Raw genomic sequence first — 27,860 nt, forward strand, 5'->3', positions numbered from 1 at the left:
TAATGCTAATTAAAGTATCATAAAAACCTTCTGCAGGCCCTTATCCTTGTTGGCAGGCCTTTGAAATCAATGGAACTCTTCAATAGTAAAGTCCGCCCAGACACAACTTGCTCCAGAATCTTTAGCTATGCAAAACCAGAAAAAGATGCTACCAATTTCACTGGATGTATAAAAAACCTCTGAGGTTCATAGATATTACTTGATATGATCATGGTCCTAAAACTGGGATTAAAAGCAAGATTTTCTGATTGTCAAACACATCCCAGCCATTGCATCATTACTCTTTAATCCCCTCACAACCTTTCTGAAAATACAATTAATGCTAGTTGCATTTCTACTTATAGATGAAAGCATCTGAAATCTAAGTTTCAGTCATAAATTTTGGTCTAGACATCTATATCATAGCTTTTTTCATAGATGGGGAAAAGCTTTACAAGGTACTAAGTAGCTCTTTCAGTGTTACAGTTATTACAACTGGATACATTTCAGCCCTTTCAGTCACAGTGGGAGGGGGGAATACAAATAATAAAAATTGCTTTACTGATTAAAAAATACGATGTATGTTATCTCAGATTTAATTTTTTGTCAATACTTATGTTTCAGTCAGCTACACTAGTTATAAATTACTCATGTAACAACAGAACAACATGTTGGACTTCAAAAGATGTCTGGCCACATGTGCATTTTACCTTTCAAAATGCACCTTTAAAATGTACCCTTTAAAAATACTTCAGACTGAAATAACACTAGTGAAGGACTTGAAACATTTTAGACTACTATGTATTGAATTTGATAGCTGTATGTCACCATACACATGTATTAGATAATACATTTATTCTGTGACATCCACAGAGGCTACTGAAGTATTTCAAGCTTTATTTGCAATAGGGTTTAGGCTCTTAGGTTAATTAAGTTTGTCTGAATGTGTTATGCCAGCTCAAGAGCATTGACTTGAATTGTTTCAAACTAATCACAACAATGATGGCATCACGGTTGTCAATAAGCTACCTCAGGGTGTGGGAATAAAATGAAGCATTCATGAACATGGTAAACACTCAACTTTTCTGTAATGTTGCAATTTCGTGAATGAAATTTGGATTTGCTTGTCAGGCTTGGGGAATTTAAATTCCCCTTTATTCTTTGACACTAAGAAAGAGAAGGAAAACATTCTGCCTAAACTGTAATTTGAATTTAAACTGGTGTTTTCCTCAAAGGAAACGGAGGGATCCATTTCAAAAATGCGTTCTCATTTTGTACTGGCACACTTCTCGTACAGGAAAGTATAAAATATGTCTAGGACTATATCTGACATTGCAATTGTGCATGTACCATATTATCTGTAGTTCTTCATTACTATTTATCTTGTATATATATTATTTAATATTATATAGTACTTAGATAACCATTTATTTAGTGGGATTAGGTAGATACCTTGCCACTTTTCCTCAAAATTAGTTAAGCATTTGTTGAGATGATTCATTCCCCCACCCCTCTATACTGCAGAAAATAAGCCCAATATGAGCTAAAAATCATGTATAATCCTCAAATATCACTGTGGTGGGTGTCAAAATCAAAATCTGCTGTTGAATCAGTATGTTGCAAGTGGCCTACAATGCCAAAATGGACTGAATCATCATCTAAATTTAAATATTTGGATTTAGGGGTGGTTTGGATCTGGATCTAAGTCTGCAGCTTGAACTAATCTCTATCTTCTATAAAAAAAAAAAAATCTAGAATTTAGTATGGTTTTGCCAGGGCTAGAACATTGTCTAAATGTTTAAAGCATGAAAGTAAAGTTCAGCAACATGCTTTCTGTACAGCTTAAGCTAGCAAAAATCAGCCTCGAATTCTGAAAGCCCTTAGACACCAACTCTCTGTCAGGATCCCAGCAATGCTGTCTTTCTGACTAGAACAATCCTAAATTGGGTTGTATTTGGCACAAGATACCATATCCTTTCACAGAATGTACTGTTGCTGATATAAGTATGTACTTCATGATTACTAGCTCTTACTCATGAGCTTTGCATTGTATTTTTCCCCCCCTGTCCCATTGAGAAGGGGGAGTGACAGAGCAGCTTCGTGGGCACCTGGCAGCCAGCCAAGGTCAACCCACCACAATGTCAAACTGGCAGGGAACACTTCTGAAAATATGGCATCAACTGTAGATGCTGAGCACCTTGAAATCAGTCTCTGAGTTATTCTGAAAATTTGGCTAGTATGCAATATGAAAAATGCAATAGCAACAGGAGGACAGCTCAGCAGTAGTTAGTTTATGAGAACCAATCAGTGATGATAGCTAACACTTTCAAATGTGGCATCTGAGGCTGATTTTTAGGTGCAGGATATTTTCATGTATCTTTGAGGAAACTGCTTGTCCTATGGCTTCCAAGAATTTTTATTTTCCACATTTGCAGGAAAGCAGTGTTTGGGTTAGAGAGATGAGATCCGGTGAGCCTGGGAAGGATGCAAGAGATCCAGGTTCATGTGCCTGGTTTCAGTCAGGTAATACAATGATTTGCTGCTGAATGTTCAGCTACTGAGCTATAATATGCCTCAGTCTTCACATAGGGACTGTCTATAAATCACTCAATTTGCAAGAAACATTAACAAAAAGCAAAACATTGATTCTTAGGGTCTGTCTACATATCTGTATAGTGTATAGCCATACTATCCTTAGCACTGAAAGCAATCAAACCATAGCAGTGTAAAACTAGTAGCGCAGACTAATTTATGCTGGAGAAAAATACCTAGTTTTGGAGTTATTCTGGCCATTATGAGTGTTAAGTCGTGGAATTTGGACTTTTACCATGTAAATGCTTTTGCATTGCTACTACTCAATGTAAACTTTGGAGGATGGTGCCATTACTGACTGACATTCATTTTGTGGTTCATTACAGTCCATGCACCTCTGTTTCTAATTCTAATCCTGCCCTCTTAAATCCTTTTAACCATTATTCACTTCCTACTGATATAAATTTAGTAAACAGATTCTGCTTCATCAGTCAAGCCATTAACGAGTAGAAACAGACCCATTTCTGGAACTTGACTTTCAGATACATCCTTCCTACAGAACAGAGAAAGGCTGATAATTATTATTTGTCTGTAATGTTCCAAACACCTATGTTGGTGTGCCTGTGGAGTTTTGTTCAGGGTTTATTATCCAATCTTGATTACCTAAGTCTCATGTGAATGGCAAGAGTTTTACTAAAATGAATGGCTTCTGAGAACCTATGCTGACCAAAATGTGAACATGCTACCAACTCACTAAAAAGAGAAAGATGTAAGGAGAAAAATCACAATGAATTTGACTCAAGAGTATAAACTGCTGTTGATGTCAGGTATCTTCTAACACGCGTCCTTACCACACAAAGCTCCATAAGAAAACAAAGGAGCAAGGGATACTCACTGACAGCAGTTATGGTTACAGACATAACTGATGTGCAACAAGGTCACTATGTGGAAACAATGCTTTCTGCTGTACTACATAGTATAAGGCCACTGATCATGTACATATAGCTGCTAACTTATATTGTGATCTTTATCAGTCAGCGAGCTACAGTTCGGGGAGCTAGAGGAGAAAAAGAACAATATAGGAAGTATTTTCCAGGGTAAGGATCAGATCAGTATTATTTAACACAATTTTCATTTGGGAGGGAAGTGGATAAGAAGATGGTGGAACATGCAGGTTACAGATGCTTTGATGAGATTCTAAAGGGATTTAAAGATATTTGAGGATGACAGCTCTGTCTGAAGAAGAACATGAACAACATAGTGTAGATTAAGGTCGTTAGTCACTGAACTGTAGATCATCCTGCTAAGAACAAGAACATTTATGAAAAATACATTCACTAGAGACCTGTCAGTCTAACTAGTTAAAAATCACAGGACGTTTTAGAAAATTACTTCTTCCTTCTCCACAGATTATTCCTAAGAGATCCCTAATGCTAACTTGAAATTGTAGCTCTGCCACTGCAAAATGCATCATCTTTGATTTCATGCGATGACCAGTTGTAAAATGGAGGCAGACATGAGGCAAGGCTGGTGTCTGTGCTGGCCTCATGAGAGGGGAGACTGTGTCACACTCCTCCATTCTCTGCTGCCTTTTCGGTTCTCTGCAGAGGGTAAATTTGCTACTCATCAGGGTTGCAAAAAGGGCTCTGAAAGGTTTTCACTTTCCTCATTTGAACTTAGTCTTGATCATGTTTGGCTCTTTAAATCCGCCCTTTTTAAGTTATGAATGAGCTACTTTGGGAAAGGGTTTGCCTGTGATTCAGTTCCTTCCACGCAGGCCTGCAGGTTCCTCTCAGTGGCTGATGATGTCAAGAAAAGGCTTGGCAAGTGTTGCATACACAGACTGGGTTTTGGGAAGGAATTCAGATTTAGTGTCAGTCTCCCAGGTGTACAATTAATCTATGACCCTTTTTCAGTAGAAGGAGTCACAGGCAACTCTACAAGTCTGTGGAACTGAATGAAAAACATTTTTTCAGTGAGACTTCGCTGCTAACGTTTACGTTATTTTCTTATACCTATTTCTATTCCTATCCGAGATATTTGCCAACTCTCAATGTGTCTTTAGTTACTTGCGACATCAGCTTCTTACAGGAAAGATTTTTGCATTTGAACACAGTTACTACTGGTTTTCAAGTCAAGCATATAAATGCAGGAAACGTTTAACATGCAATGTTAAATGAACTAATGTGTGCATTTAATTAGCATCCTGCATCATTTATTAGCTTGAGTTTGCTTATGTCCTGCATTCACTGACTGAAGAGCGTGAACTAGGTGTAGAGATTCAATTTCCTTGAAGGAATTAAATTTTTTTTGAAGTGCCCATTTCTTCTGAACACTTTGAAATTTTTTACTTGTAAAACTGAGTGCTTTATATATATATTATAATACTGCAACTCCTTTTTGAACAGATCTTTGAAAAAGCAGTAGGTTGTCATACATTTAAATGTATGCTTATATCCTGTGCATACAACAGAACTGTACATGATTTTGCTTTCTGATCCTGAATACCTTTAAGCTAATTTTTCATAACTACCAGTTAAAAAAAAACCCCACCAAAACCAAACCAGAAATAAAAGAAATTAAAAGAAACGAAAGGAAATGAAGAGAAAACAATATTTGATTATTCTATACTTCAGTTCCACACTATGTGAAGCCACAGTGAGGCTGCCTTCTCTAGGGACAGATTACCAGCTACTGTGTTAAACATCTGCACTATTATTCAGCAGCTTTCCTGTTTCCTACAAGTTTCCTGTATGACTGAACAGCCATATGCTTAAAACACAACAGCCCAGTAACAGCTACATGTAGAAGTGAGGCTTGATTTATGGAAGTTATCGGATTTAGACCTAAGATTCTGAACATCACCTGTGAAATGCTGAACATTTTCAAGTCTCACTGAATTCACTGGAACCTGAGCCCACTGCTGAGAAATATATAGGATTAGGCAAATAATCTGCAATATTTGTTGGGGTTAAACTCACAAACTGTCAGCAGTAATGGCAGTTTAGCAACTCCAGGCAAGAGAAGGCATGAATTTATTTATTTGTCTGATTGTGCATAGCAATCAGGACTGGGTGAAAGACCTGAATGGCTGATGTATTTTACATGGGCACCTTTGGGCCAGCTATCTAAAGGCATTTAGACATTGATTTCAATGTAAGTTCGGTGGCTGAGTATCTTTAAAGGTCTGTATATTTGTGCTTCATAGAGCCCAAATTCACCTCAACAGTTACTGAACCATAAAAACTTTATGAGACTATGTACAATTAAGCAAGCTGCACCTAATCCAGAAAAATACATTTGTTTGGAGAGTGATAAGGAATTCTAGAAACAGTTTAATGCAAAAAGGGAAGCAAACCACTCTTGGTTAACTACACATAAAATCAGTGAAGGAAAAAGTTTAAAGAGGCTCTGTGTCTTCAAGCAAGTCCAGGTGAAAGCTCCAGATCACTAAAAATTAAAAAAAAAGTCCATTTACATTGTAAATAATTGTAATTTGGGATGCCAAAGAAAAACGAATAATAGCTTATTAGCTCTTGCTTTTAACCATCGGTACAGACTGGAGAACAAATGACCATGCGATCGTCAGTAGTTCTAGCGATCACAAGATCACATACCCCTTAAGTACTTAAGAGACAGAAGGAGCTGCATGCATATGGAGGGAATCATAAATTAGGAAACTTACTGCCCCAATGAGCAGTGAGGCAACCCAAAGACACAGCTATGATGGTACATTGCAGTGGGCTCATTCTTTTACCTGAAAATCATTACCAAAACCACTTATTTATTTTAGTCCTTGTCCAATGGCCTGAATCTTTTTCTTGCTGAGAACAGAATACTGCAACGGAGAGATTCTGAAGCACTATTAACCTACATGAATGCAGGTGGTTACACCTGAACAAAAGCCTATGATAATGGACCAGAGCATGTAGCAGGCACTACTCAATCTAAATCAACCAAAGTTACCATGGAAGTTAACATAACTCAATGTTATAAGCATACACACAGAAAGAAATACCATTTTGGAAAAGTTAACCATTATTTAAAAAAACCCAAACCTCCTTAACTAGATATCATCTAGTTACAGTCAAGCAAGTTATTGATTTCCTCAGAGAGCTCTCAAGAGGTGTTACAGAACCTGCATTTACATACTATGTAGGAAGCATATAAAATAACAAATAAGAACTGGAAGAAGCACTGAGATATCCTCATGCCCATGCCATAGCAAGAAAGATCTCATAACTGTTAGTCACTGAAACTTGCTAATCAAAGGGATTAATCCAGCAAATGCAGTCACCTCGCCTAGAACATTGTTGGAGAGACAGACTTGGACAACAGCTAAAGATGTAACAGATCCCTCTTGCCTCTCATACCCAAGGAAGTGTCAGGGGGACATTTATCCGGAGTGATTCCATTGGTAAGAAAGGTTAAAATACCCTTCCTTTACAAAGAAGAGGGCACCACTATTATGGTCTACAGTATTCCTAGGCCTTCTGTCAGTGACTTGTCCATCTGCTTTTTACAGCTCTTTTCCCTATCTCATTGCTGATCTGCATGAAGCTTTACAGACACAGAAGGGTAACTTTCTGCTCTTGAGAATTTAATAACATGCACTGCATTCTGAAAGCTGAGCACTTGTAATCCTGTGCACTTGCAATCCTGTCCGCAACCTACAGTATTCTGAGTACTTCTGAGAAGTGCACAGAAACAAGACAGCAGCCCAGGACAAACAGCACCACAAGTAAATCTAACTCTGCTAACTGGGAGAACATTGAGATGACTAAGCTGGTGGGGGGACTGGCTAACCTACAGGTGCTCATTCACAGAAAATGGTACATCCCCTAAGAGCTGACTGAATCACGATGACACGCCTACTCCTTCCAGATCTCATTGTGTGGAAAATGACTTCTGTTAGATAATAGACAGCAAAGGATTCAACTCACCAGTGCTCTTCACAGCCAAAATCAGAAGTAAAGCAACTGCTCGTAAGTTGAGGATCTGCTACACAGCCAGTGCTGTTTTTCAATCTTGTGTAGTTTTTACGAACAATGTATCCCCTGAAAGCTAAAAAACATAGTTAGGAATCAGAGAAAAAATCTGGGGAGCCTGAAACACAGACTGGTACCTGGCTCTGCAGTGCAGAGCTTAATGCCCTCAAATTTTACTGAACCAGTGGACAGAAAGAACACTTAGCACCTCAGAGGGGTGGCTCCCATGTCTGCAACATTAACAACAGCTGGAAATTATACAGCACCTTACACTCTCACTGTTATAGTGACCACTTGGCACAGCCCAGACAAGGAAAACAGGCCTCGAAATGAGAACATGTCCAATTTAAATAGGGATCCAGCTTAGAATGTATTAAAATACACAGTAGAAAATCACTCCCAAAACACCTTCTTTAATCACAACTCCCATGATTTGAGCTAGCCAGAATTTTACAGAATTGGAAGTTTTACCTGCTTTTATTGTAGGGTAGGAGGATGAGGAGCCAGGGACAGATATATTCAGTTAAAACTAGAAAAATTAATGATGTCTTCTCCATAATAAAACACTTAAAATACCTCTCATACAAATAATCAGGAAAAAAAAATCTACAGAGATTGGAATTTATATCATTCATAAGAAAAAGAGCAGAACAAAACAATCACTAAAAATACTACACGAACTAGCAAGCATGCAGTGAAATGAAATGGCAAAGAAAATGGCAATGAATAATATTTTAAAGATATCTACATCCTTTATTTCCATGGACCGTCTCTGGATTTGGGTACCTAAATAACTTAATTACTTCTGTAGTTTTATCTGACTTGAATTTGCTTGAATTCTTGACATCTGTGAGCAGTTAGTAATAAAGCTACAGCACAAACCACAGATAGCGATACATACTAGGACAAAAGACTAAAAAGTACTGCAATGTACACTTAAACCCACAAATTTTTAAATTTTATTTTTTGTAGGGCTTATTTCAACCATTATTTTAAGTAGAAATACCTTGATAAAAGGGGAGAAAGGGTTGACTAACAAAGAGAGTAAGCACAGTATCAATGCCATAGTTGAAATGTACAACAAGCAGTTGCTGAATAAGTCTGAGGGTTGTGATGGAAAGGAGCTGTTTATTAGTCTAGCAGGACTGCAACTTAAACACTGAGACAATATGTAAAAGAAAATAGGAGCCAAGATCAGGAAATATGATTTTGAGGAAAAAAAAAATCCCTGTCCAGGAAAAGCTTTTAGGCACACTAAACACACGCAAAAGCATAGTCAGTCTTGGGACTAAGCACCCAAAGGAGGAGGAGAAAAGCCCTCTCACTGGTGTTCCTAGAGTCCAGGGTTAAATACTACAGTGGGGTGTAGGATAGGCATAGAAACGGGGTCTAGGGCAACCTCATGTAGGATCAGTGTCAAGATAACATTGTAGATTATAGAGGGAAATCAGGAGGTAGAATAAATATAGAATAAATTGAGAACAGAGAAGTTGATCAGAAGATTCTGTTCTGTATCTCATATCCAGTATCTCACATGTCTGCCTTTACAAAAACACTAGAAGTAGACATTAACTACACAACAGAGAATAAAGACCCTGTAGAATTTGCAGTTATTACCAAATTATGAGACAATTGATTGATTTCCCTTTTCTTCCATTTAACTACTCTTATAAATTTAGCTCCCCATTCATGGGGGGTTTTTTTGCATAATGAAAAGATGGTGGAGGAAACAAAATAGAGCTACCTCGATTGCATCTGATTTTTCCCTTAGGGAAGGGCTGTAACTATCCCTTCTTTCCTATTTTAATTCCTGTATAGTGTTGATGACCATCTTTTCAGCTACCTACCTCCACAAATATATGTGGTGATGCACTTATTCATGCAATATAAGAAACTGAAAACCATCTGAACAGTTCAAGCTGTGGTATGCAATGCACCCAAGTCTAAGCATTTCAGTGCTACTGAGGTTTCCAGAGTAAGAAGCAGCAAAAATTGCCTTTTAATGAGAGGTTACTAAAATAAATAACGATTCACTTTACAGAAGGCATGACAGAAGTTGGGCCTGCTGAGGTGTTGTACCGAATACAGAGCTCAGGTATCGTGAGGCTGAGAAACTTTCTGCCCTTAATAATCAGACTGGAAAAGTCTGCCTGTCTGGCAGAGATGAGGAAGCATTCACTTGCCCCATGTGATCAGGCTTCCAATCCTTAACTATCCCCCACTGACCAGACAAGGAGCCTACTCCAATATTGGCAGCAGAGACAGCTGGCCAGCAGCCACATCTCTGCAGCTGAAACATGCTGAGTATCAGTCAATGGACTACTATAAAGAAGCACTAAAACAACTGAACTAATAAGATAAACTCCAGTTTTATCCTTAGTAATTTCTCAACTTTTATTAGCTCTTTGCATGTGTGTGTGTGTCTATAAAATCAATCCTGATACCTACTGTGATTTTATTTTTTTAAATTCTTTTTCCCAGAGACTCTTATTAATGTCACTATAACTATTTTGTTCTTTCCTTCATTCACTACATAAAACCTGCTATATCTGATTTAATAAACATAGTTTTTACCCTGTCTTTTGTTTTCATACATATTTTCAGAATCAACTCCTCTTCAACTTAACCTTTCCGCAAGCTGGTTTCTAACATTCTTCTAGAATACCTAGAATCTGACAGGTAAATGGCTGTATTTTTCCTACTTTCTCTTTGACTCATGGATAACTGAAGTGGCAGGATAAACAAACTCGTTTCTCTCTCGAAAGCTTCATCGAGCAGTAGTAGGACTGCATCTTTTCAACATTTATTAACTGGATCTATAATGTTTCAAAAGAAATGCATATGCAGAGAATTCTACTGGGGGAGTCTGAGAGGCTGGGAAGCTGCTCCATCACAGCAATTTGCATTACTGACTGGTGCTGGTTTTGACACTAAGCACTTGGCTCAAAGAGTGTGAAATTAGCAGACTCATGTTGCTACTGCTCCATGAACAATCACTGCATCATTGAAGAAGAATGATTACCAGCTGTCACCTCATTTTCACCTTATCCAGTCTATATTCCAAACTTTCCAGCAACAGTATCTTTAACCCTGATCTTTACATAGCCAAAGATGACAGGATCTGAAACCCAACATAGGAACTGAACTTAATTTTAGCACTTCTATTAGTAACTAGGTGTTAAATGTTTTATGCGCTGCAATTTAGGACATGAGTTTTCACTTCTTGTACTGATCAATTCTCACACAAAGCAAGTTTTCTGTCAGCTCCAGCACCTAGCAAATCAAGAATATATTTACCTCAGGGAGTCTGAAATTTGGTGTCTTGCAGTTAAAAACCTTTAAGGTCTAAGTACGAAAACATATACATTACACACAACGTTGCACAATTCCAGATAGGAAAAGTCCAGGCATTTTTCCTCTGATTCCCATAGGAAATATATAGTTACAGAGCAAATTGTGAAGCACAATGTAGAAAGATCAAAGCTAAACAATCACGGGTCTATACAAGAAGGATAAAGAAAGGAGATGAACTAGTATTTTAAACAGCAGAAGGATTCATTCTCAGTCATAAAAAATTATGTTAAGCAGACATTTTCTGCACAGACACATTTTTAATCTATAATATCACCTAAAATAGCATATAACAGCAACTTGGAAATCAAAGTTCCTGCTTGCTGAAGAGATCATGGTAGTTTGTAATCAGAAGTTAATTTGCTATGAACAGCACATCACTTTCTTAACTTGCCTAGTTAAAAGAGCATTCAGCAGCTTAACTAACAACATCTGAGAGGATTTGGAATCCATGAATCTGATTCTTCACTTCATGTCAAATTAATTCTAATGAACAGTAAAAGGGATAGAAAGTCACATCCTTTGCTGGGTCCCATGAATACCTCCCCTCTTTCACCTCTCATTCTGGATGGATATTGGGTGATGCCTTTCTAATAGCAGAAAAACACAACGCTTGTCTTAAGTTGTCCAGCAGAAGCATTACAAGAAAGCAAGTCACAAGTTCTCACATACAAGCAGTAACTACCAGTAACAATCAGTGACTATTAGGAAGACTCACCAAGGCTGCCATCAGGACTGGTGTCACTGATGTACATCACCACTTACACATTGGGTTTTTAATTACCATGCATTACAGTCTCCGATCTTAAGACTAGGTCTAAGAAAAAGAAGTGAAGATGAGTCTGAAACTCTTTGTCAATATGAGCAAGGAAAAGCAATAGGTTTTCCAATGTATTGTCGGACAATGTATGTTGTTGTCCCTTCCTGATTTTAGCAAGGGCAGAAATCCAATAAGAATGGTCTCCTTTTCATCTCCTCAAAAACAGGAGAGAAAACCAAAAGGAAATGCAAATGTATTCACATCGACAGAGCTTAGCTCAGAGATGGGCATAGAATATAGGACCTCATACTTCATAAGGCCTTCTCCTTTTTCCTAACATGTTCCCTGCGCATGAGCAGCAGGCTTTTAGGTTACTAGAGATAGATACTAAAAGTGAAGAATTACTGGATGCCCTAAGCTAGTACAGAACACAAAGAGATGGAAGTGTAAAGTTAACCACAGTTCTGCAGCCTGTACAAACCAGTTTGGTTTACCCTGAATGTGAAATCAAGGTAATACAATGAGTCAGTTCAGCTGCCATTACGAGAAACATACATCTCTTCAATGGTTCTTAGACAAACAATATAGTTAAATGGAAGAAAATTAATGCTATAAAAAAGTAAAACTGGATCCGCTACTTAGCGGTTGTTATTTTCAGGAAACTAAAAATAAAAAAAATATTTTTAGATATATTTATAAAGTGCTTAGAAGTTTTTGGAACATTTTACTCATGTAATTCTTAGATCTATACAACAGTATTAGTCGAATACATGTACACATCCATGTACACAGTAATATAAATAGATGGATAAATACAGGGTTTTCAAGAAATACCCCCTTGTCTTCTATTGAAGCCAACATTAAATCTTTGCTGTTGAAAATACCAAAGGTAACACTTTTATTAAAAGCTTACATTTATTATAAATGTAAAATAGTAAATTACAGCTGTTCTCAGGCCCTCTTTTTTTTATTATAATGGAGTAAATTTTGCCAGAAGCACATGTTCAAGATATGTAAATAGTGAGCAACACTGCATGGGCAGAAGTTACAGAAAGAAAGCAATTTATAAAGGGATGTTTCATCTGGTTTCCTTCTGAACATCCACCACTTCTTATTTTTTAAAAAAAAAGAGCTCAAATCTTGAGTTCTTGATAAAGAATTTTCCAATACAATGTGACATATGGTGAGTGTGTGAGCACGTGTTGGAGGAGGAGATGGTGGCTCAATGGATTAGTCATTTGCCTTTCACCTCTGGAAGCATAGTTAAACTCAGTCCTGACCAGAGCTGCACAGTATATTCCAGATGGCTAAAGTGAGCCTAATTAAAATGAATTCAGTGATGTCACCTCGGATCTAAGTGAATCGCATGCACCACTCATTTGGCATTTTGGCAATGTCAGATCACAAATGAAATAACCAGATTAAAATCCTCCCTTAAGTCTTTTGGGACAACAGTCACACTGCATGGAAATACATGCTATCATAACTGAAAATGTAATTTTATAATTGTATTATCTGTTGGTTTAAATTCTAATTAATGCATTATTCTAATACAAAGAAACATTAAATTAGACTTGCATGTGAGGTAAATCAGTGCAACAACATTTCAGTCAGATGAATCAGTGGATATACACTGATTTAAACCAGCTGTGAATCTGGCAACATAATTTTAAAAAATTCTTTATTTTAACAAAATATTTTTCCTTTCATGTAGACGTAAATCAAAAAATACAAATCCCAATTACAAAGAAATACTCAGAAGTGCAAAGTATTATTAACTCAAATACTTTACACAAAATCATTCTTTACAATTTGTCTCTAAGTTAAAAATGAACATTTTCTAACCTTCACTGTTTGGGAAAGTGTGACTGAAAGAAGTAGGAAAGACCTTGTGTACCCTGTGTACCATTTTAGCCATGAGTCTAATAACATCTGTGTATTCTGAGAACCTGTGATGTAGATATGCTGAAGTAGGGTAGCTTTTTCTTCCCCACCTAATTTAAATTCACAAATATTTTGTTTCCTAGCAAGGGTGTTTTCCCCCATCTGAAATAATGACTTTTTTTCATGTAACATAATACACTCAGGAATTGTATCCTCATGTATATTGTGAGGGTTGTTTTTTTCTAAGTTTGTTTTTTCTTCCAACATTTCTTCAATGGATAGTGAACTGCTGGGCCCACAGAGATCTCCAGACCACCAGCTCATGTATTTGAAAGGCATCTGTTTATTTTTAAAATGCAAATGTAGCCTACCTCAAAGACTGACTTGCAAGAAATGAACAATCTGAACAAGTCAAGAGGTTTCCAATCAGGAGCTGTGTTCCTCCTTTATATCAGGCTATGATCACTTGCTGTCAAAACCACTTAAACAATATCCTGGAATCTGAATGAAGTCCCCCCACAATTAAAATGAGCAAGATAATCCTGCAAGAATTATTCAGGCAAATCATTTTTCACACAGTTTAAAGTAATGATAAGGTCATTTACAAAAGAAATCAGTGCCTTTGAAATGCTGACTTGTAGACAGAGGACTGCCTGGAGGAGGGCCATAGATAACAGTGAAGACTGGCCTCCTAACACTACCCTCGCAGTCTTTGGAACTGATTCTGATGAAGAGAAGGCCCAATAAGGTTAATACCCCTACTTTGATCTCTGTCAAAGCGTACCAGCAAGAATTAATTTACATTTCAGATGAAAAAGGTTGACAGCATGAAAAGGCATCTTGTTTCTGGTATGTGAATGTGCTGTAATAGATCGGGAATTCTGAAAGGAAGTTCTGAGGAAGCTAAAGGGATAAGCCGAGCGGCTGCTTTTATTGGGAAAGAGATGAAAGGAAAACAAATTTCAATATGCGCTGTTCTGTAGAAACATGTAAGCCAAATGCTTCCTAAATTTCAAGGCCTGCTTGAGCCGGCAGGGGAGGGGGATAGAAAGGAGAGGAAAGTACATATATTCTAATTATATGGTTTTGCTAATGTCTGGATGACAAATGCAAACAATCTATCTCACTGCCTGAAATGGCTTGTTTTTTAAAAAAAAAAACAAAAACAAAGGTGGTCATACTCCATTTTACTGAAAAGCTGCCTTGAACCACACACTCACATTATAAGATGTGCAGGAAAGGAAGAGATTGGAGTTGCTTTTGTCTCCATGTCACTAGGCATTTGGACAGTGTAATGTAAACAACAGAAAGACTGTCACTGTATTTTAAAACCTGGAAAATGGCCACCATTAGCAAGCATGAGCTTTCATTTGAAACACAGAATAATTAGTATGTGGAGAAGAGAAAATGTGCACAAGAATAGTTTTCAAATAAGAAGTCCTAGATATAGGTTTCCAAAGGCACACAGAAATGTGTTGAGGATTATTATTTTATACCCCTTTGAATGCAGCACCAAAGATAGGAGGAGCAGACAGCCTAATTAATACAAAGGTGCACTGTGTCACTCTTAACCCTATAGTCCTAATGCTTATTCACCCAGACTGATCACTGAAACTGTCAAGTGCCAGGTTACAAAGGAAGACAGTCTGTATGTTAGTCAGAAGAGTGCTAACAGCATTTCTCCACCATTAGGTCCAGAGGGCTCAACAGAAGTGTCCAAATTCAATGGTATGTGTACACTCCCACTACCTCTGCTCTGCCATGTTCAACGCAGCATCTGAGACAGCGGGGAGGAACACAGCTCTGAATCTCTCCCATGTGTGCAAACAACAGAATAGATCATACTCCATTTCTCTAAAGAGCTAGTAATGAGCACGCATCTCATACACGCCTAAGAAATCTGGCTGGATAAAACTCTAAGGCAGAACATCCTCTACAGTCTCCAGGTGATACTGCTACACACCAGCTTCCTACAGAACCTGAGATAACTCTCATTTTAAGGAACTGGTGATAGTGGGACAGTGATGGGTCAACTGTTTCACTTTCCATTTTAGAGCAAAAGGCTGTTCTAAGTCAGGAAATCAAAGTCCAGGTATGGCCAAGTGTAAATGTAGAATACACTCCAGAAAATAGTTCCAGGGGGGTACTTTAAGATCTGGGCTCTGTACTATCATGAAAACAATAGAAAATGACAACACAGAGGGGAGAAAGAAGGGGAGAGAGTGCTTATGCAGTCCTTCAGTGCTTGCTGTAATGGGAGAAAAAATTTCTCCACAACAGTTCTCCATTTCATAGAATATTTTGCATTTGACCCTAGAGCTACATAACAGTGTGCATGCAAAGCTATAAATTACTATTTTATCCTACAGTTCCTTTCTGTAACTAGACTGGTATTCTGTTTTCTACTGAAAGTCACAGTGATGCTTAATTTCAGAGCAGCAAACTTAGACAAAAGAAAAACATTAATTTACTGGAAATGGCTTCAGAACAAAGTAAAATAATATTTAGAATAAATCTTTTTCAGACTGACTTTATACGACATGATACAGAATAGACAAAGTTTAAGGAATTATAACACAGAAAGCTGGTAGAATAAAGGTGGTACCTTGGTTTATCTGTAAACACATTTGCCACAACTCATTTTTGAGTCTTTCAACCTGGGGTCGGACAGGAAAGGTGTATTACACTGCATCATATGGAGGCTGCTTCATATTGGCAGCATTTGAAAACACCATTGAGTTCACGGCACTGGTTCTTAGATTTCTGTGCCATATGGTACCCTGCTCTCTACTAGAGACCTACACAGCCCTATGGGCCTGTTCCTCCAATAATCTCTTTAAAGTTTATTCAAATTCATATTGATATGGCTGCATAGGAGTCTGGCAGAGAGTCAAAAGATTGGCCAAAGCTGGCAAACCCAGCAAGCAGTCAAAACAAAAACCTGGCAACCTGTCAAGATCAGGGCTGGACACAAAGACAGAGAAATGCATGTCCAGTGCCTCAAACCACACTTCTAGTCAAATCAATCCAGTGCTTCATACCAGCTCTACATATAGTTGAATCATACTGACTGTGTTCAGAAGCATCTTAAAGAATTAACATAACAGCTTTTAGTCAGTATGTTTTGCTTCCAGAGAAGTACTTAGAAAAAGCCCAAAAGTGCGTGATACCTGTCATTGATGTCATTTGATACTGAAGAACAAATGATCAGAAGTAATGTTTTTGATAGCTTTTGTTTGGACTGTATGTATTTCTCTTGGATATAAACACTGACACATGAAATCACCCACAGCAAAATAGGTGTTGGCAATTGAAATAATTACCTGCTTGAATATGTATAGCAGCATCAGTTCTTCTGTTCCTTATTTCCTTGTACTTCCTGCGAGCTTCATATCCTCTCCAGGCTAAAAATACAAAACCATGTGCTGGAAATTACATTTATTTAAGGAAGTGCTACAGAGTCTACAGAGTCAGAGATGTGCTCAAACTTTCATCCCTCCTGCCATAACCACTCCAACCCCCACCCCCAATACCTCTTTCCCACCCACCCACATGTTGAACTCTGGGTTCACAACTGCAGTATTCACATCCCCACAACTTCAAACACCGCTTTACTCATCCAAATTTTAATTGTCACCATGTGCTTGCTGATGTCCTAACCCAAAAGGCAAAGGTGCATGATCATGTCAGCACAGGAACTTCCCTCCTCATACAGCTCCCCAGATTCAATATAAGGAAGCCTGCTACTTTACTGGTAATCAGCCTCTGAGGCCCACCCCACAACGTATGTTAGCTGGAATTCTCATATACATGGGGAGGGCATGCCACTGCATTTCATTTATGTGCTGCATGCTAGCACAGACATACCTAAAAACATTTTCATTTTGTGAACAGGCATCATATCCAAAATACTAAAATATTTAAATAGACATTACCAAATACTAAGATGACACCTTAGAAGTAAATCAATAATATTTGCATCAATTAGCTGGAGAGAAAAACACCTCCAGTTATTTTGATTTCATAATAAACTATTAGGAATTAATAAATAATGTACATGCAATTTAACAGCTTGAAACGCAAAGACACTCAATGAAATAGGGAATGTGAACATTTACCTGACTGTATGGTAACAGCACTATTTTCTCTTTTCTCTTTGACTTTCTTGTACCTCCTTGCTCCAAGCCATCCCTTGATATAGGCTTGCATGACCACCACCCTCCCTATAACTTCTCGCAGGAACAAGTTTAACTGCTCTATATGATAATACTTTAGAAAAACCTAAAATGGAACAACAACAACAAAAAAATCTGTATTACATGCAGGCAGTAACATAACCTCTTGTATACTGTCTTTTCATTAGTCTTACATCAGCCTATTTTAGGGCACCATTGTTGAGAAAACTGGTAAAATACTGGTTGCTGATATCACAGCAATCTTGTGAATCAAATATGTGCTCTCAGTGTGCTTGTGGAATTTCATTATTCCACTGATTATAATCACCCCATGGCAAAATAAACCATATATTTACCCCCTTTACAAAGTAAATTGGCCAGAGGCATATTTTCAGGTATCAACAATTTTGAAATATAGTCTTTCTTGACAGTGGGAAGATAAATCCTGGGTTGAATTTGTTTTTAGACATAATATTGTCTAAGAGCATTCTGCTTCAGGAGGCAAATCCTATGGGTGCTTGCACACACTTTATCTGGGTGTTAAGCAGGAAAATTCTTGGTTTTCCTTTGTGCACTGTGCAACAATTCAAGATACTGTATAACATCCTTTTTACAGAAGTCATTCACTCCATTTTAAACCATGAACAAAGGCTCTTGACAGAGCCAGAAGGATCTCACCTGAAACTCCACAAATGGATAGTGTACTAACCAGGCTCACAGGATGGGCCACAGTGTGAAGTTTCAGTCATGGCATGATTAAGAGCAAGAAGAACTTCAGGGAGGCACTACTACAGCAGGCACTGACAGAGGTACTGTCCTTATCAAGGCAGCCATGTGCAGAATGCACTTTGGGGAGGTACCTAATGCACCCCTCCTCTTGCAGCACCAAATCAGCTGGCTTGGGAGGGCACCTCCATAACTGGGGAGACTAACTGCAACAAATTCCTTGCTCTTTTGTTCATTCATGCAATACTTTTCAAACCACTATTAGACATTTGCTAAAAGGATACTACCCTTGAGAAAATGTTATCACCCTCTACCTTGGTTTTCCCAAGAATCCAGTTGTCTAGTTTAGATTTCTCCAAAATGGCAAGGCAATTTTCTCTGCTACCAAGGGGAGTCTCGTGTGCCTTGAATGCAAGGTAATAATACCTGCAAAACCAAATGACAAAGAAAGAATTGACTTGACAATAAACATGTACTTTCACTGTTCTTCTCTAGCTCAGAGCTAGAGTTCTAGTTCCAGCCCTATCTCTAGAACTCATTGGCCAAATTCTCCCTTATACTCAGTCCTTTTCATAAATCGTGACACAGCTGTCATGAACAGATATTTGAGCATATACACAACATAAGAAAATAGTGGTACCATAATGGTGACAAGAATCTACTGCATTCTAGAAATGCCCAGTTGGTGTAATCATCCATAAAGGTCTTTCACAAACCAGTGCAACTCAGGAAACACCCAAGATTGCTCTGAATTTTTCAGATGAATGAGTGAATGAATGGCAGGGAGAAGGAGGAAAAATGTTAGAAATCAGAGTAATAGGAAAGCAAAATAAAACCTTTTGCAAAATGTATAAAATAAGTACACCATCTACAGAGCTACGTAACATACTTTGGCACAGCTACATCTCACTGCAAGTCTGCAAGTTCTGTTAAATAAGCAGGTGCTCCCTGAAGAGCAGTCAATGGACCTTTGCAGATTTCTGAGTGGGAGAAAAGACAAATACTAGCAACAAAGAAAGAGAAAAGTGCTAAAAGTAAGTTATTCATGACCTGATGCCTGTTTCTAATGAGAAATGCCAAAAAAGGCATTTCAGATTCTTTCAATATTTTAGTTACTGATATCAGTCATTTTTCACAAAGAAATATAAATGGCCTTGATATTCTTTGGGAAGCATAAACCCACAAAAGAAGTCCAACTCTCTTGATTTTATAGCAAGATCATTCCCATCAATGGAACTCAGGGGAGCTTCCCATTTTCAGTATCCCTAGTAGAAAGACTAAGGGTTCTCAATCAGCGAAGATAAAGGCCAGCACTAAGAGGGTAGGCAGTACAATCATACAATGATACTGACTAGTTACTGAAGCTGAAAGGGTGGCACTGTGTGAAGAATAAAGACTAGTTTACAGTAAAAACAACTCTCTTATCAATCTTAATTTACAGACAGCAAGTTGCTCAGACTGCATGAATACCCACGTGTGTTTCACACCTCCAGATGAGGTCATATACATGCAGAATTAAAATAATTGGCATTGCTATCATATCAGCCAGGATTTTATAAGTGCTGATCGTTAAAGAGAACTAGCAGCTTTTTAAAGAAAAAACAAGTGAATTACTCCTCATATGAATTTAATAATTTTCTTTACTCACAGATATTTCTGTGATTATGATTAGGTTTGTAAGTCATTAGGCATGATGTCTTTTTTCTGTTTGATTGGGATAAACAATTAATTAGAATGATTATGATCAATTTTAGTGGCCTTTGGAGCAGGCCCATACTAAACAACATTGACTTTTCTTTCGTCCATGTTCCCTTGCAAAGAACAGCCCCTAAAAATTATGTGAAATAACATTATTGTGCAAATATTTTATGAAAAAGGGATGTAAACATGTTTGAACTGAATTAAGAATGAGTGGACCAATCCCCACCTATAGAGCCACAATGCATTAATGAAGAATGGTTTTATAGTGTTTAAAGTAACTTTACTTGCAAATGATTCTGTTAAGTGACAGCAAGATCCTGTGTCAGTTAGTTTACAAATGTAAGGTTACTTTAGCATAAGTATGCTGTTAGATGGTAGCAACTGCCACCTCAGCTCTCATTTATGAACCTCCATGTGTTGTCTTGATCTTTATTAACTTATACTTCTACAGATGCTACTCTATTTACATTGTGTTTGAGAGGAACTGGCAGGTTGAGCAAATGATTCTTCTAATTATTAGCATGGGAAGAGACATCAGATATTCTTTAAAACATAAGGAGAAGAATGCGACCAGTGAACCTCAAAAGCCAGACTTCTCTGTAGTCACATAGAGAAAAGAAAATATCCCACCTCATACTGAAGAAAATATGGAGAAGCAATTAGAAAATATGGAATAGCGCAAGACTTCTTTTTTTTTTTAATCGGGAGAATATGATTTTCAAATATTAGCTCCAGTTAATCTCCAGATATTCGCTCCAGTTGTCACAAGAAAGAAAAAAGAACCACTAAAATAGTCAATAAAGATCAAAGGGGAACAAAATGACGTCTGAAGGCAGAAGCATTGGAACGAGTCCTGGACCAGAGACATAGATATTCACCAGCTGGAGACATTGCCCACTCTGAATAATGATAGGAGATTATGTATTACTGAGTTATTTTTAAGGCAGTGACTTTCTCAGTAACATGATATTGCAAATTCTTTAGCCAAGTCTTTCAAAATCCTAAGAATCATGCCATTTCACAGGTATAGAGAAATATGGTGCATTTAAATGAAAAAAAGTGCATTTCTTCCACCTTATTACTGAACTTAATAATGCCAGTTTTCACAAGACAAACAGTATTATGAGTTGCACTAATAAAGCTCAGATTTAAAATATACATATCACAAATAATTTGTGATAGCATGCAATTTCAACAGATACTTGCCATATATCGGGGAAGTTGCACTAATAGTAAACTGCTGTTTGCTTCAAAAGCCAGTTCAGATAGCCATGTTATTTACACATGTATGTAACTTAAGCAGTTTCTTTCCTTAGAAGGAAGGAAGGATTCAAGTGAGTGATAATATCAGTCTTCTGGTTGTTCATACATCTCTTAAGGCATGTTGTAGTTGGGAATTTTAAAATCACACAACAGTTTTTAGATAGCACTGATGCAATAAAATAGTCAAGGAGGATCTCATAATTTTTGAATCTTACTATCTTATCAATGACATTCTAATTACTGAGAAGCTGACTTGCTTGTGACAAATGCCTCACTAAAACATATTTTTGAGCTATGCAATTTACACACCTGATCATACCATTTTGTTTATGACAAACTTCCATATCTTTCAAATGTAGTATCCTCTCCATTAGCTCTCTTTCATGATGTAGAATGCAGTTGCTTTTGGTATCCAGAAAAAGATATAAATAAAACAATGACCATTTTTCTTTGTTATTCCAGTAGAAAATGTAGGAGTCTGGAATACTTCAGTGCTCTTCTACGTTAAGTCAATACTTTTATTTCTGTTTTTAAAAATAAATTTTATGGTCTTTCATGTGTTGTTTCATAAACATGCACATATATGTGTAAAAATACATTATTTTCTTCAGTTATAGATCTTGCTTGAAAATTTCCTAAGCATGACACATATTCATCTACATGTTTCCTAAAAGTACTTGACTAATCAGTCTCAGTAGCAGTAAGACTAAGTAAGAGAAAAGTAAGTTTCCCTCAGAAGAACTAATTTCTCAGAGTTGATGAAACTCTGAAATTATGTATTTCTTAACCAGTGGTTCTTACACTGCACTACAAACTATCCTTCATGGGCATGAATAGTATTCCAGACAAAACATACATTAAAATGGGATTATCTGTACTTAGTAGTCATTAGGCATAAACCAACATCTTTTAAAAGTTGAATTTATCCCCAAATAAACAATTGCAAAGCTAGGACATGCAGAGCTAAGGTTAAACATTAAAGGCATCCAAGTATGCTAAGATATGGAAAACTTCAGAATGATGCTATGCATTAACTATCTGATTATGGCTAAGGCATTTTAGTGTTGGTGGGTTTAGATTAGATAAACTGATTGTAAACAAATGGTTCAATTTCTCTCCCCTCCTTAAAGGGTGAACTGTGGAACTGTTCAATAAATAGCATTTAAATAGCATCATTAACTAATACACCAGTGTCTCTTACTAAAGTTCCCTTCACATTCCAGACTTAATGGCAGCATCAATTCTACAAAATTAACTCAAAAATGTAATGATTAGCCCTTTTTCTCTTTAAAACAAATCTTTGTACTAAAATGTACTGGCCTAAGGTGGAGAATGGATAATGATATGTGAAAAGTATGAGGTGCAAGAGGGCAAAATCCCTTTCTACTCAGACCCCCAGCAATAGTAGGGAGATTCTCAACATTCCAAAAGATGTTTGTTCCTTCTCAGTCCTGGAGTTGGAAAGTTGAAAAAATTCATGTTTTTAGCACTGAAAGAGCTGTTAAATAACTTTCAAAAATTCCAAACTTGTATTGGTTGTATCTCACCTCTTTCAGAAACTTTCACGTGTGAATTCATACAACTAATTACATTTGACTCTCTATAGAGTATGAATGAAAAACTGTACATGAAAAATGAAAAATATCTAAGATGCTCTTGAAATTCAGTAATGCTGTAGATCATGAGATAAACATGGAATCATAGAAATACTCTCAGAAAGGCATAATTTGGTCTATTCTTCATATACAATTCACATGGGGTTAGCAGACTTTTCACTCCTAGTGGTTTGCTATCTTTGCCATCCTGCAACTGTTTACCAGTGTTCTGTTAATGACAAGAGTCTAGAAAGTATATGTGGAAGGTACAGTAGTTTACCAAATTAAAATGTACAGGAACTTTATACAGATCTGGTGAAATCTTAAAACCACTAAAACAAACAGCAAACATTTTCATGGATAATAGTAAAATCAAGATATGGGGGATGTTACAATTTCATTTCCAGAAATAACTTCGGGACTTTGATACAGTGCAGATTCAGTGTTAAAAGTAAGTTTGCATTAAAAATGCATAATTTTAAAATCAAGCATTTCTTTTCTCTGTAGCAAACCTGTTGAATTCTAATTTAATTCAGTGCTTCTCTGCTTTTGAATAATAAACAAGTCTATCACCACTGAATTTTTGGGGTTAGAAGAAAACATGTACTGAGGTAACACAGTTTACAGGATTTTGCAATATTTGACCAGTTTTTATTCCTAGTTCCACTCAATACAGAATGTGACTCATTAAGGTCAATGAGGCTTTATACAGTCATGAGAAATGTAACACTGATGGTTTAGAGACTGTGTGTACCAGGTGTACCAACAGTGACCTTATGCAAATTTGCACTGTGAGATTGAAAAAGCAGAACCAACCTCACTGGGATCACTGTTACAGTAATAACAGTGGTATTGCCATGAGCGTATGATCTGAGTAACATCATCTGGCTACCGTGGAGTAGGTAGCACTTATAGAAAAAGTGTATCCTGCATCCCAATGCAGTACAAAGAACTTAAATGGGCAGACAATCCTTAAATGAAACTTGTACAAAACTTGCCAACACATTCCTATGTGCTTATGAGGCACTTCAAGCATGACAGCATTCAGCTTCATTAGACTCTCAAGTCCCTTATCTTTCAACCCATAGTGTATAAAAGGTGTATTCAGCTGGGAGATATGTAGTGAGGACACACCTGCATACCACACCATGTCATGTGAAGCTCCATGGGCCTGGGCACTCAGATATAGCAAGGAGTGTCCCACCCAGTGGGACTTTCAGTGCACACCTCCCTTGGCTGCTGTGCAGTGCTCGGTCACTATGCGGTCCCACAAGTCAGGCACACCTGGTTGCCTGATCAGGTTAATAATTTGTGCCTGAAATTTGGGATTCCAGCCTGAGAAAGGGGCCATGCTGCTTCACAGCAAACATAAGACAGACACATGATGGCACGGGGTGCGAGACAAGGCCAACAGAGACCAAGTGCCTAAGACTTGACAGGTCTACAGTGTTTACAGGGGCTGCAGATTACATTTTCCTACTTTAAGTAAAAGAATATGTATATTTATATACATAAACCAGATGGTTGTATACTTGGCTGAAGAAACATTGTGTGAATGAGTTATAATTAAGTTCTCTCCTCACCATCTGTTTTTTAACCCAATAAACTACCTCCAGGTTTGCAACACTGAAATAATCTCTTCTATGTGAAAACAGAAGACAGTAAAGAGTAACATTAGACAGAGCTTTATCTTTTGTTTACCTCCCGCCTGATAAACCTGAATGGTTCTGTTCCCTGCCTTTGATTGTTTTGTCCTCATATTTCCTGCTAAGAGTTTACAAAACAGCATTATTGAACAGGAAGATAAGAAGCACACCTATTTGTTTAATAACATCAAGGGAGAAAAAGTGCTGGCTCATCCATTTTGTTGTTCAGTTGCTCAAAAGGATCAAAATACCAATTAACTTGCTGGCTTAGAAAATCTTTGATATCCTCACATTTACTGACATTTTGAAACTCTTGTTCATACTTGCCTAATGTCTTTTTGATTATGAACAAAGAAGTGCCAATCTGTTTAGCATTTGACCTGTTTTCTCAAACATTTTTATGTATTCAACCACTTACTTCCTAAAAACACTTGACTAGTCATGGCTGTAAGTTGAAGAAAAATGTTTCTTGTTCCACTGATAGCTTTTTAAAGCATTGGTTTGTTTTTTTTCAAGAGCAAAACAGAATAGAATTTGTTTAAAAATAAAGCATGAACTGAACAAAGGAGAAAGAACATCCCCTCTCCCACCCTTCATTTATATTCTGAACTCAGGAAGTATTCTATGCTGTTGAGCAAATTGCTAAATCTCCCCATCTCCCCCTCACTTCCCTTGTTGTGTTGACTTTCTTTCCTGAAAGAGTTACATCAAGTTGGACTAAAAACTTGGGGAGTATCTGACATGATGTTAAACACAACTTGCTCTTATCTGCAGGAATGGAAAGCTACAGTCAGCACTGCTTTTATTACCATTACTTTTCAAGGTTGTACTCAAATTCAGTGCACTTTTCAATGAACAGAATCTACTGATAAGAGGAGGCCTAATTTACTCTCAATTTAGACTAATTTCAGTGAAGTTAATCTTAGTTTACTTATGTGTAAATTGGATAAAGGTTAAGGTTAATAATTCTGGCTTCAGCCTCTTCAGGATGTTGCAAAGATGTGTTAGTGATCACAGAAATTAATCTCTTTGTTAAACCTCCTTTAGAATGGTGTTACCTTACTAAACTTAGTCATGTAACATAAAAAAGTTGGGGGAGATCATGTCTGAAAATTAAATTACTTTGATGGACAAATGAACATGTTAGTTATGCCTCCTGGGATATATATCTCTAGTGTTTTCCTATTACACATTCATTTGGCATATTAATATATTGTAAATCAGAAAAATTTTTAATTTTTCAGAATGAACTGATTAAGCTATGGTTTATCATTCAGAATCTCTCAATGCAAGGACGACAGATTTCCAAGCCCAAATGACTAATTTACACACGTAAATTTACCCAATATCTGGGTTTTAGAAAGGTCTGTGAAACTGTTTACGTCTTTTCTTCTCAAAAGCATAATCAGCTCCTTCCCTCTAGCATCATATGAATTACTTGCTTTCAGTAGATTCATTAACTCTATATTGTCTGGATGAGCAACCTCCAGTTCAGAAAATATCACTAAATGCTTGTTTAGTCATTCACTACTTGTTCCTACTATTGAGTAGTTGATTGCTTAACGGTACTGCTTCTGTTCCGTTATTGAATTATCAATCCTACAGACTGGAAAACAGTAAATACTACACAAAAACATATTTTTAATATAGAGGAAACCACAGTGATCATATAAGCATATTGCCATCATAAAGACAATAGCAATTCCTGAAACAAATTTATAACATTTTGAGATTGAAAATAGTGTTAAAGACAGTAATAGTAGACACGACAAGGGTTCAGGTGTACAGAGATCTGGTTATAATTTATATCTCCAAGATAAATGATTGTGAGGCTACAAAGCTATTAAGAGGAATATTTCTAAATTTAAAGCTTTTATATCAGTTAATTCTTAAGCATGTGCACATTCTTCATATGATGGCTGAAGGTCACTGACCTTTCAAATTCTTGTATTATCTGAGCATGATGCATAATTTCCACTTGTTGCCTCTACTGAGGGAACAATAGGGACAGGCTTGCTACTGAACACTAAGTGCTCACTGCTGGTCTCACACTGACTTTTCCCCATTAGAACTCAGACATCTCTTGTAGTCTTTATCTCCGATAGTCACTGCTTTCATTAGAGAATCAGACCATACATGTACAAACCAATGTTTGTAGAATTTTCTGTACTTAAACATAGAATATATTTTATTGAATTGTTTTAAAACAACAGCCATGATACAGAACTCTTACCTTTTCACAAACTCTTCAAAGAGGATGCGATGAGAATACCCTTTTTGACGTATTTTGACAGTTTCCAGAATTCCAGTGTATTGTAGCTGCAGTAGAACTCTCTCATGAGAAAACATCAGTGCTTCTCGATCGTCATTAGGTTTAATGCAGCGGATAAAGTGAGGCTGTCCAACAACCATTTTGGATAAAAGATCCATGAGGGAATACTAGTGGGGAAAATAAAAAAGATGCACACACAGACAAAAAACTGCAATGTAACTACTTAAGCAGGAGATATGTATTTGTAAACAGTATGTAATGCTTTATTATATTTTAATCTGTACTGTTAATCTCCATTGATGTTTTATTAATTTTTAAGCTTTTGGCTAAAACCCAGAATCTAATAAAAGTTTTCAACTGTAAAAAAAATTATTATTCTAGTTCTTATTTCTTACACCTTTCTTTTTGTCTCTCCTTATACCACATTTCTGTAATTAAAGAAGGCCCATATTAAAATAAAATAAAATTGAAAAATATCCTAACTATAATTCTACTATAGGAATATTTGACCAATCAAACATCCCCAACAGAAGAACAAGCTTTACTGTGAAACAAACAATCACACAAATTCACAGAAAATCATGGGGAAATGGTTGCAAGAAGTTCAGTCCTCTGCCCAAAGAGAACACTAGATGTATCCGTACCACTTCAGGGACATCTCTGTTTAATGTATTTTTCAAAATCACGAGGATATAGACTGCACAATTTCCCTGGACAATCTACTGAAGTGCTACATTATCATAACTATTCATAATGTTCTTAACATCTAACCTAAATTTTCCTGCTGAAACGTAGGCTCATTACTTCTTTTCCTGTCCACCCTAGACATGGAAAACAATTTGTTCCATTGCATTTTATACCACGATTAAAAAAGTGTGATCAGATCATATATATCTGCTTTTCTAATGACTCCTCTGAATGCCGATACTTCTGGTATCCATCCTCACCTCATTAATCCACTGTATGATAAGTATTTGTTGCAAATACA

At 37.0% G+C, this 27,860-nt stretch overlaps 1 protein-coding gene across 1 annotated transcript in view; it reads right to left on the minus strand.

Annotated features, from left to right (window-relative positions):
- Positions 1–27,860, minus strand: part of MYO3B (myosin IIIB) — a 214,168-nt gene that overhangs the window by 43,996 nt on the left and 142,312 nt on the right. Inside the window, 5 exon segments of the mRNA XM_074873256.1 lie at positions 7,455–7,575; positions 16,818–16,898; positions 17,613–17,775; positions 18,710–18,821; positions 26,834–27,039. Of these exon segments, the coding sequence (XP_074729357.1) occupies positions 7,455–7,575; positions 16,818–16,898; positions 17,613–17,775; positions 18,710–18,821; positions 26,834–27,039 (683 nt within the window).

The sequence above is a fragment of the Strix uralensis genome, chromosome 6 (genome assembly GCF_047716275.1).
Source record: "Strix uralensis isolate ZFMK-TIS-50842 chromosome 6, bStrUra1, whole genome shotgun sequence".
NCBI lineage: Eukaryota > Metazoa > Chordata > Aves > Strigiformes > Strigidae > Strix > Strix uralensis.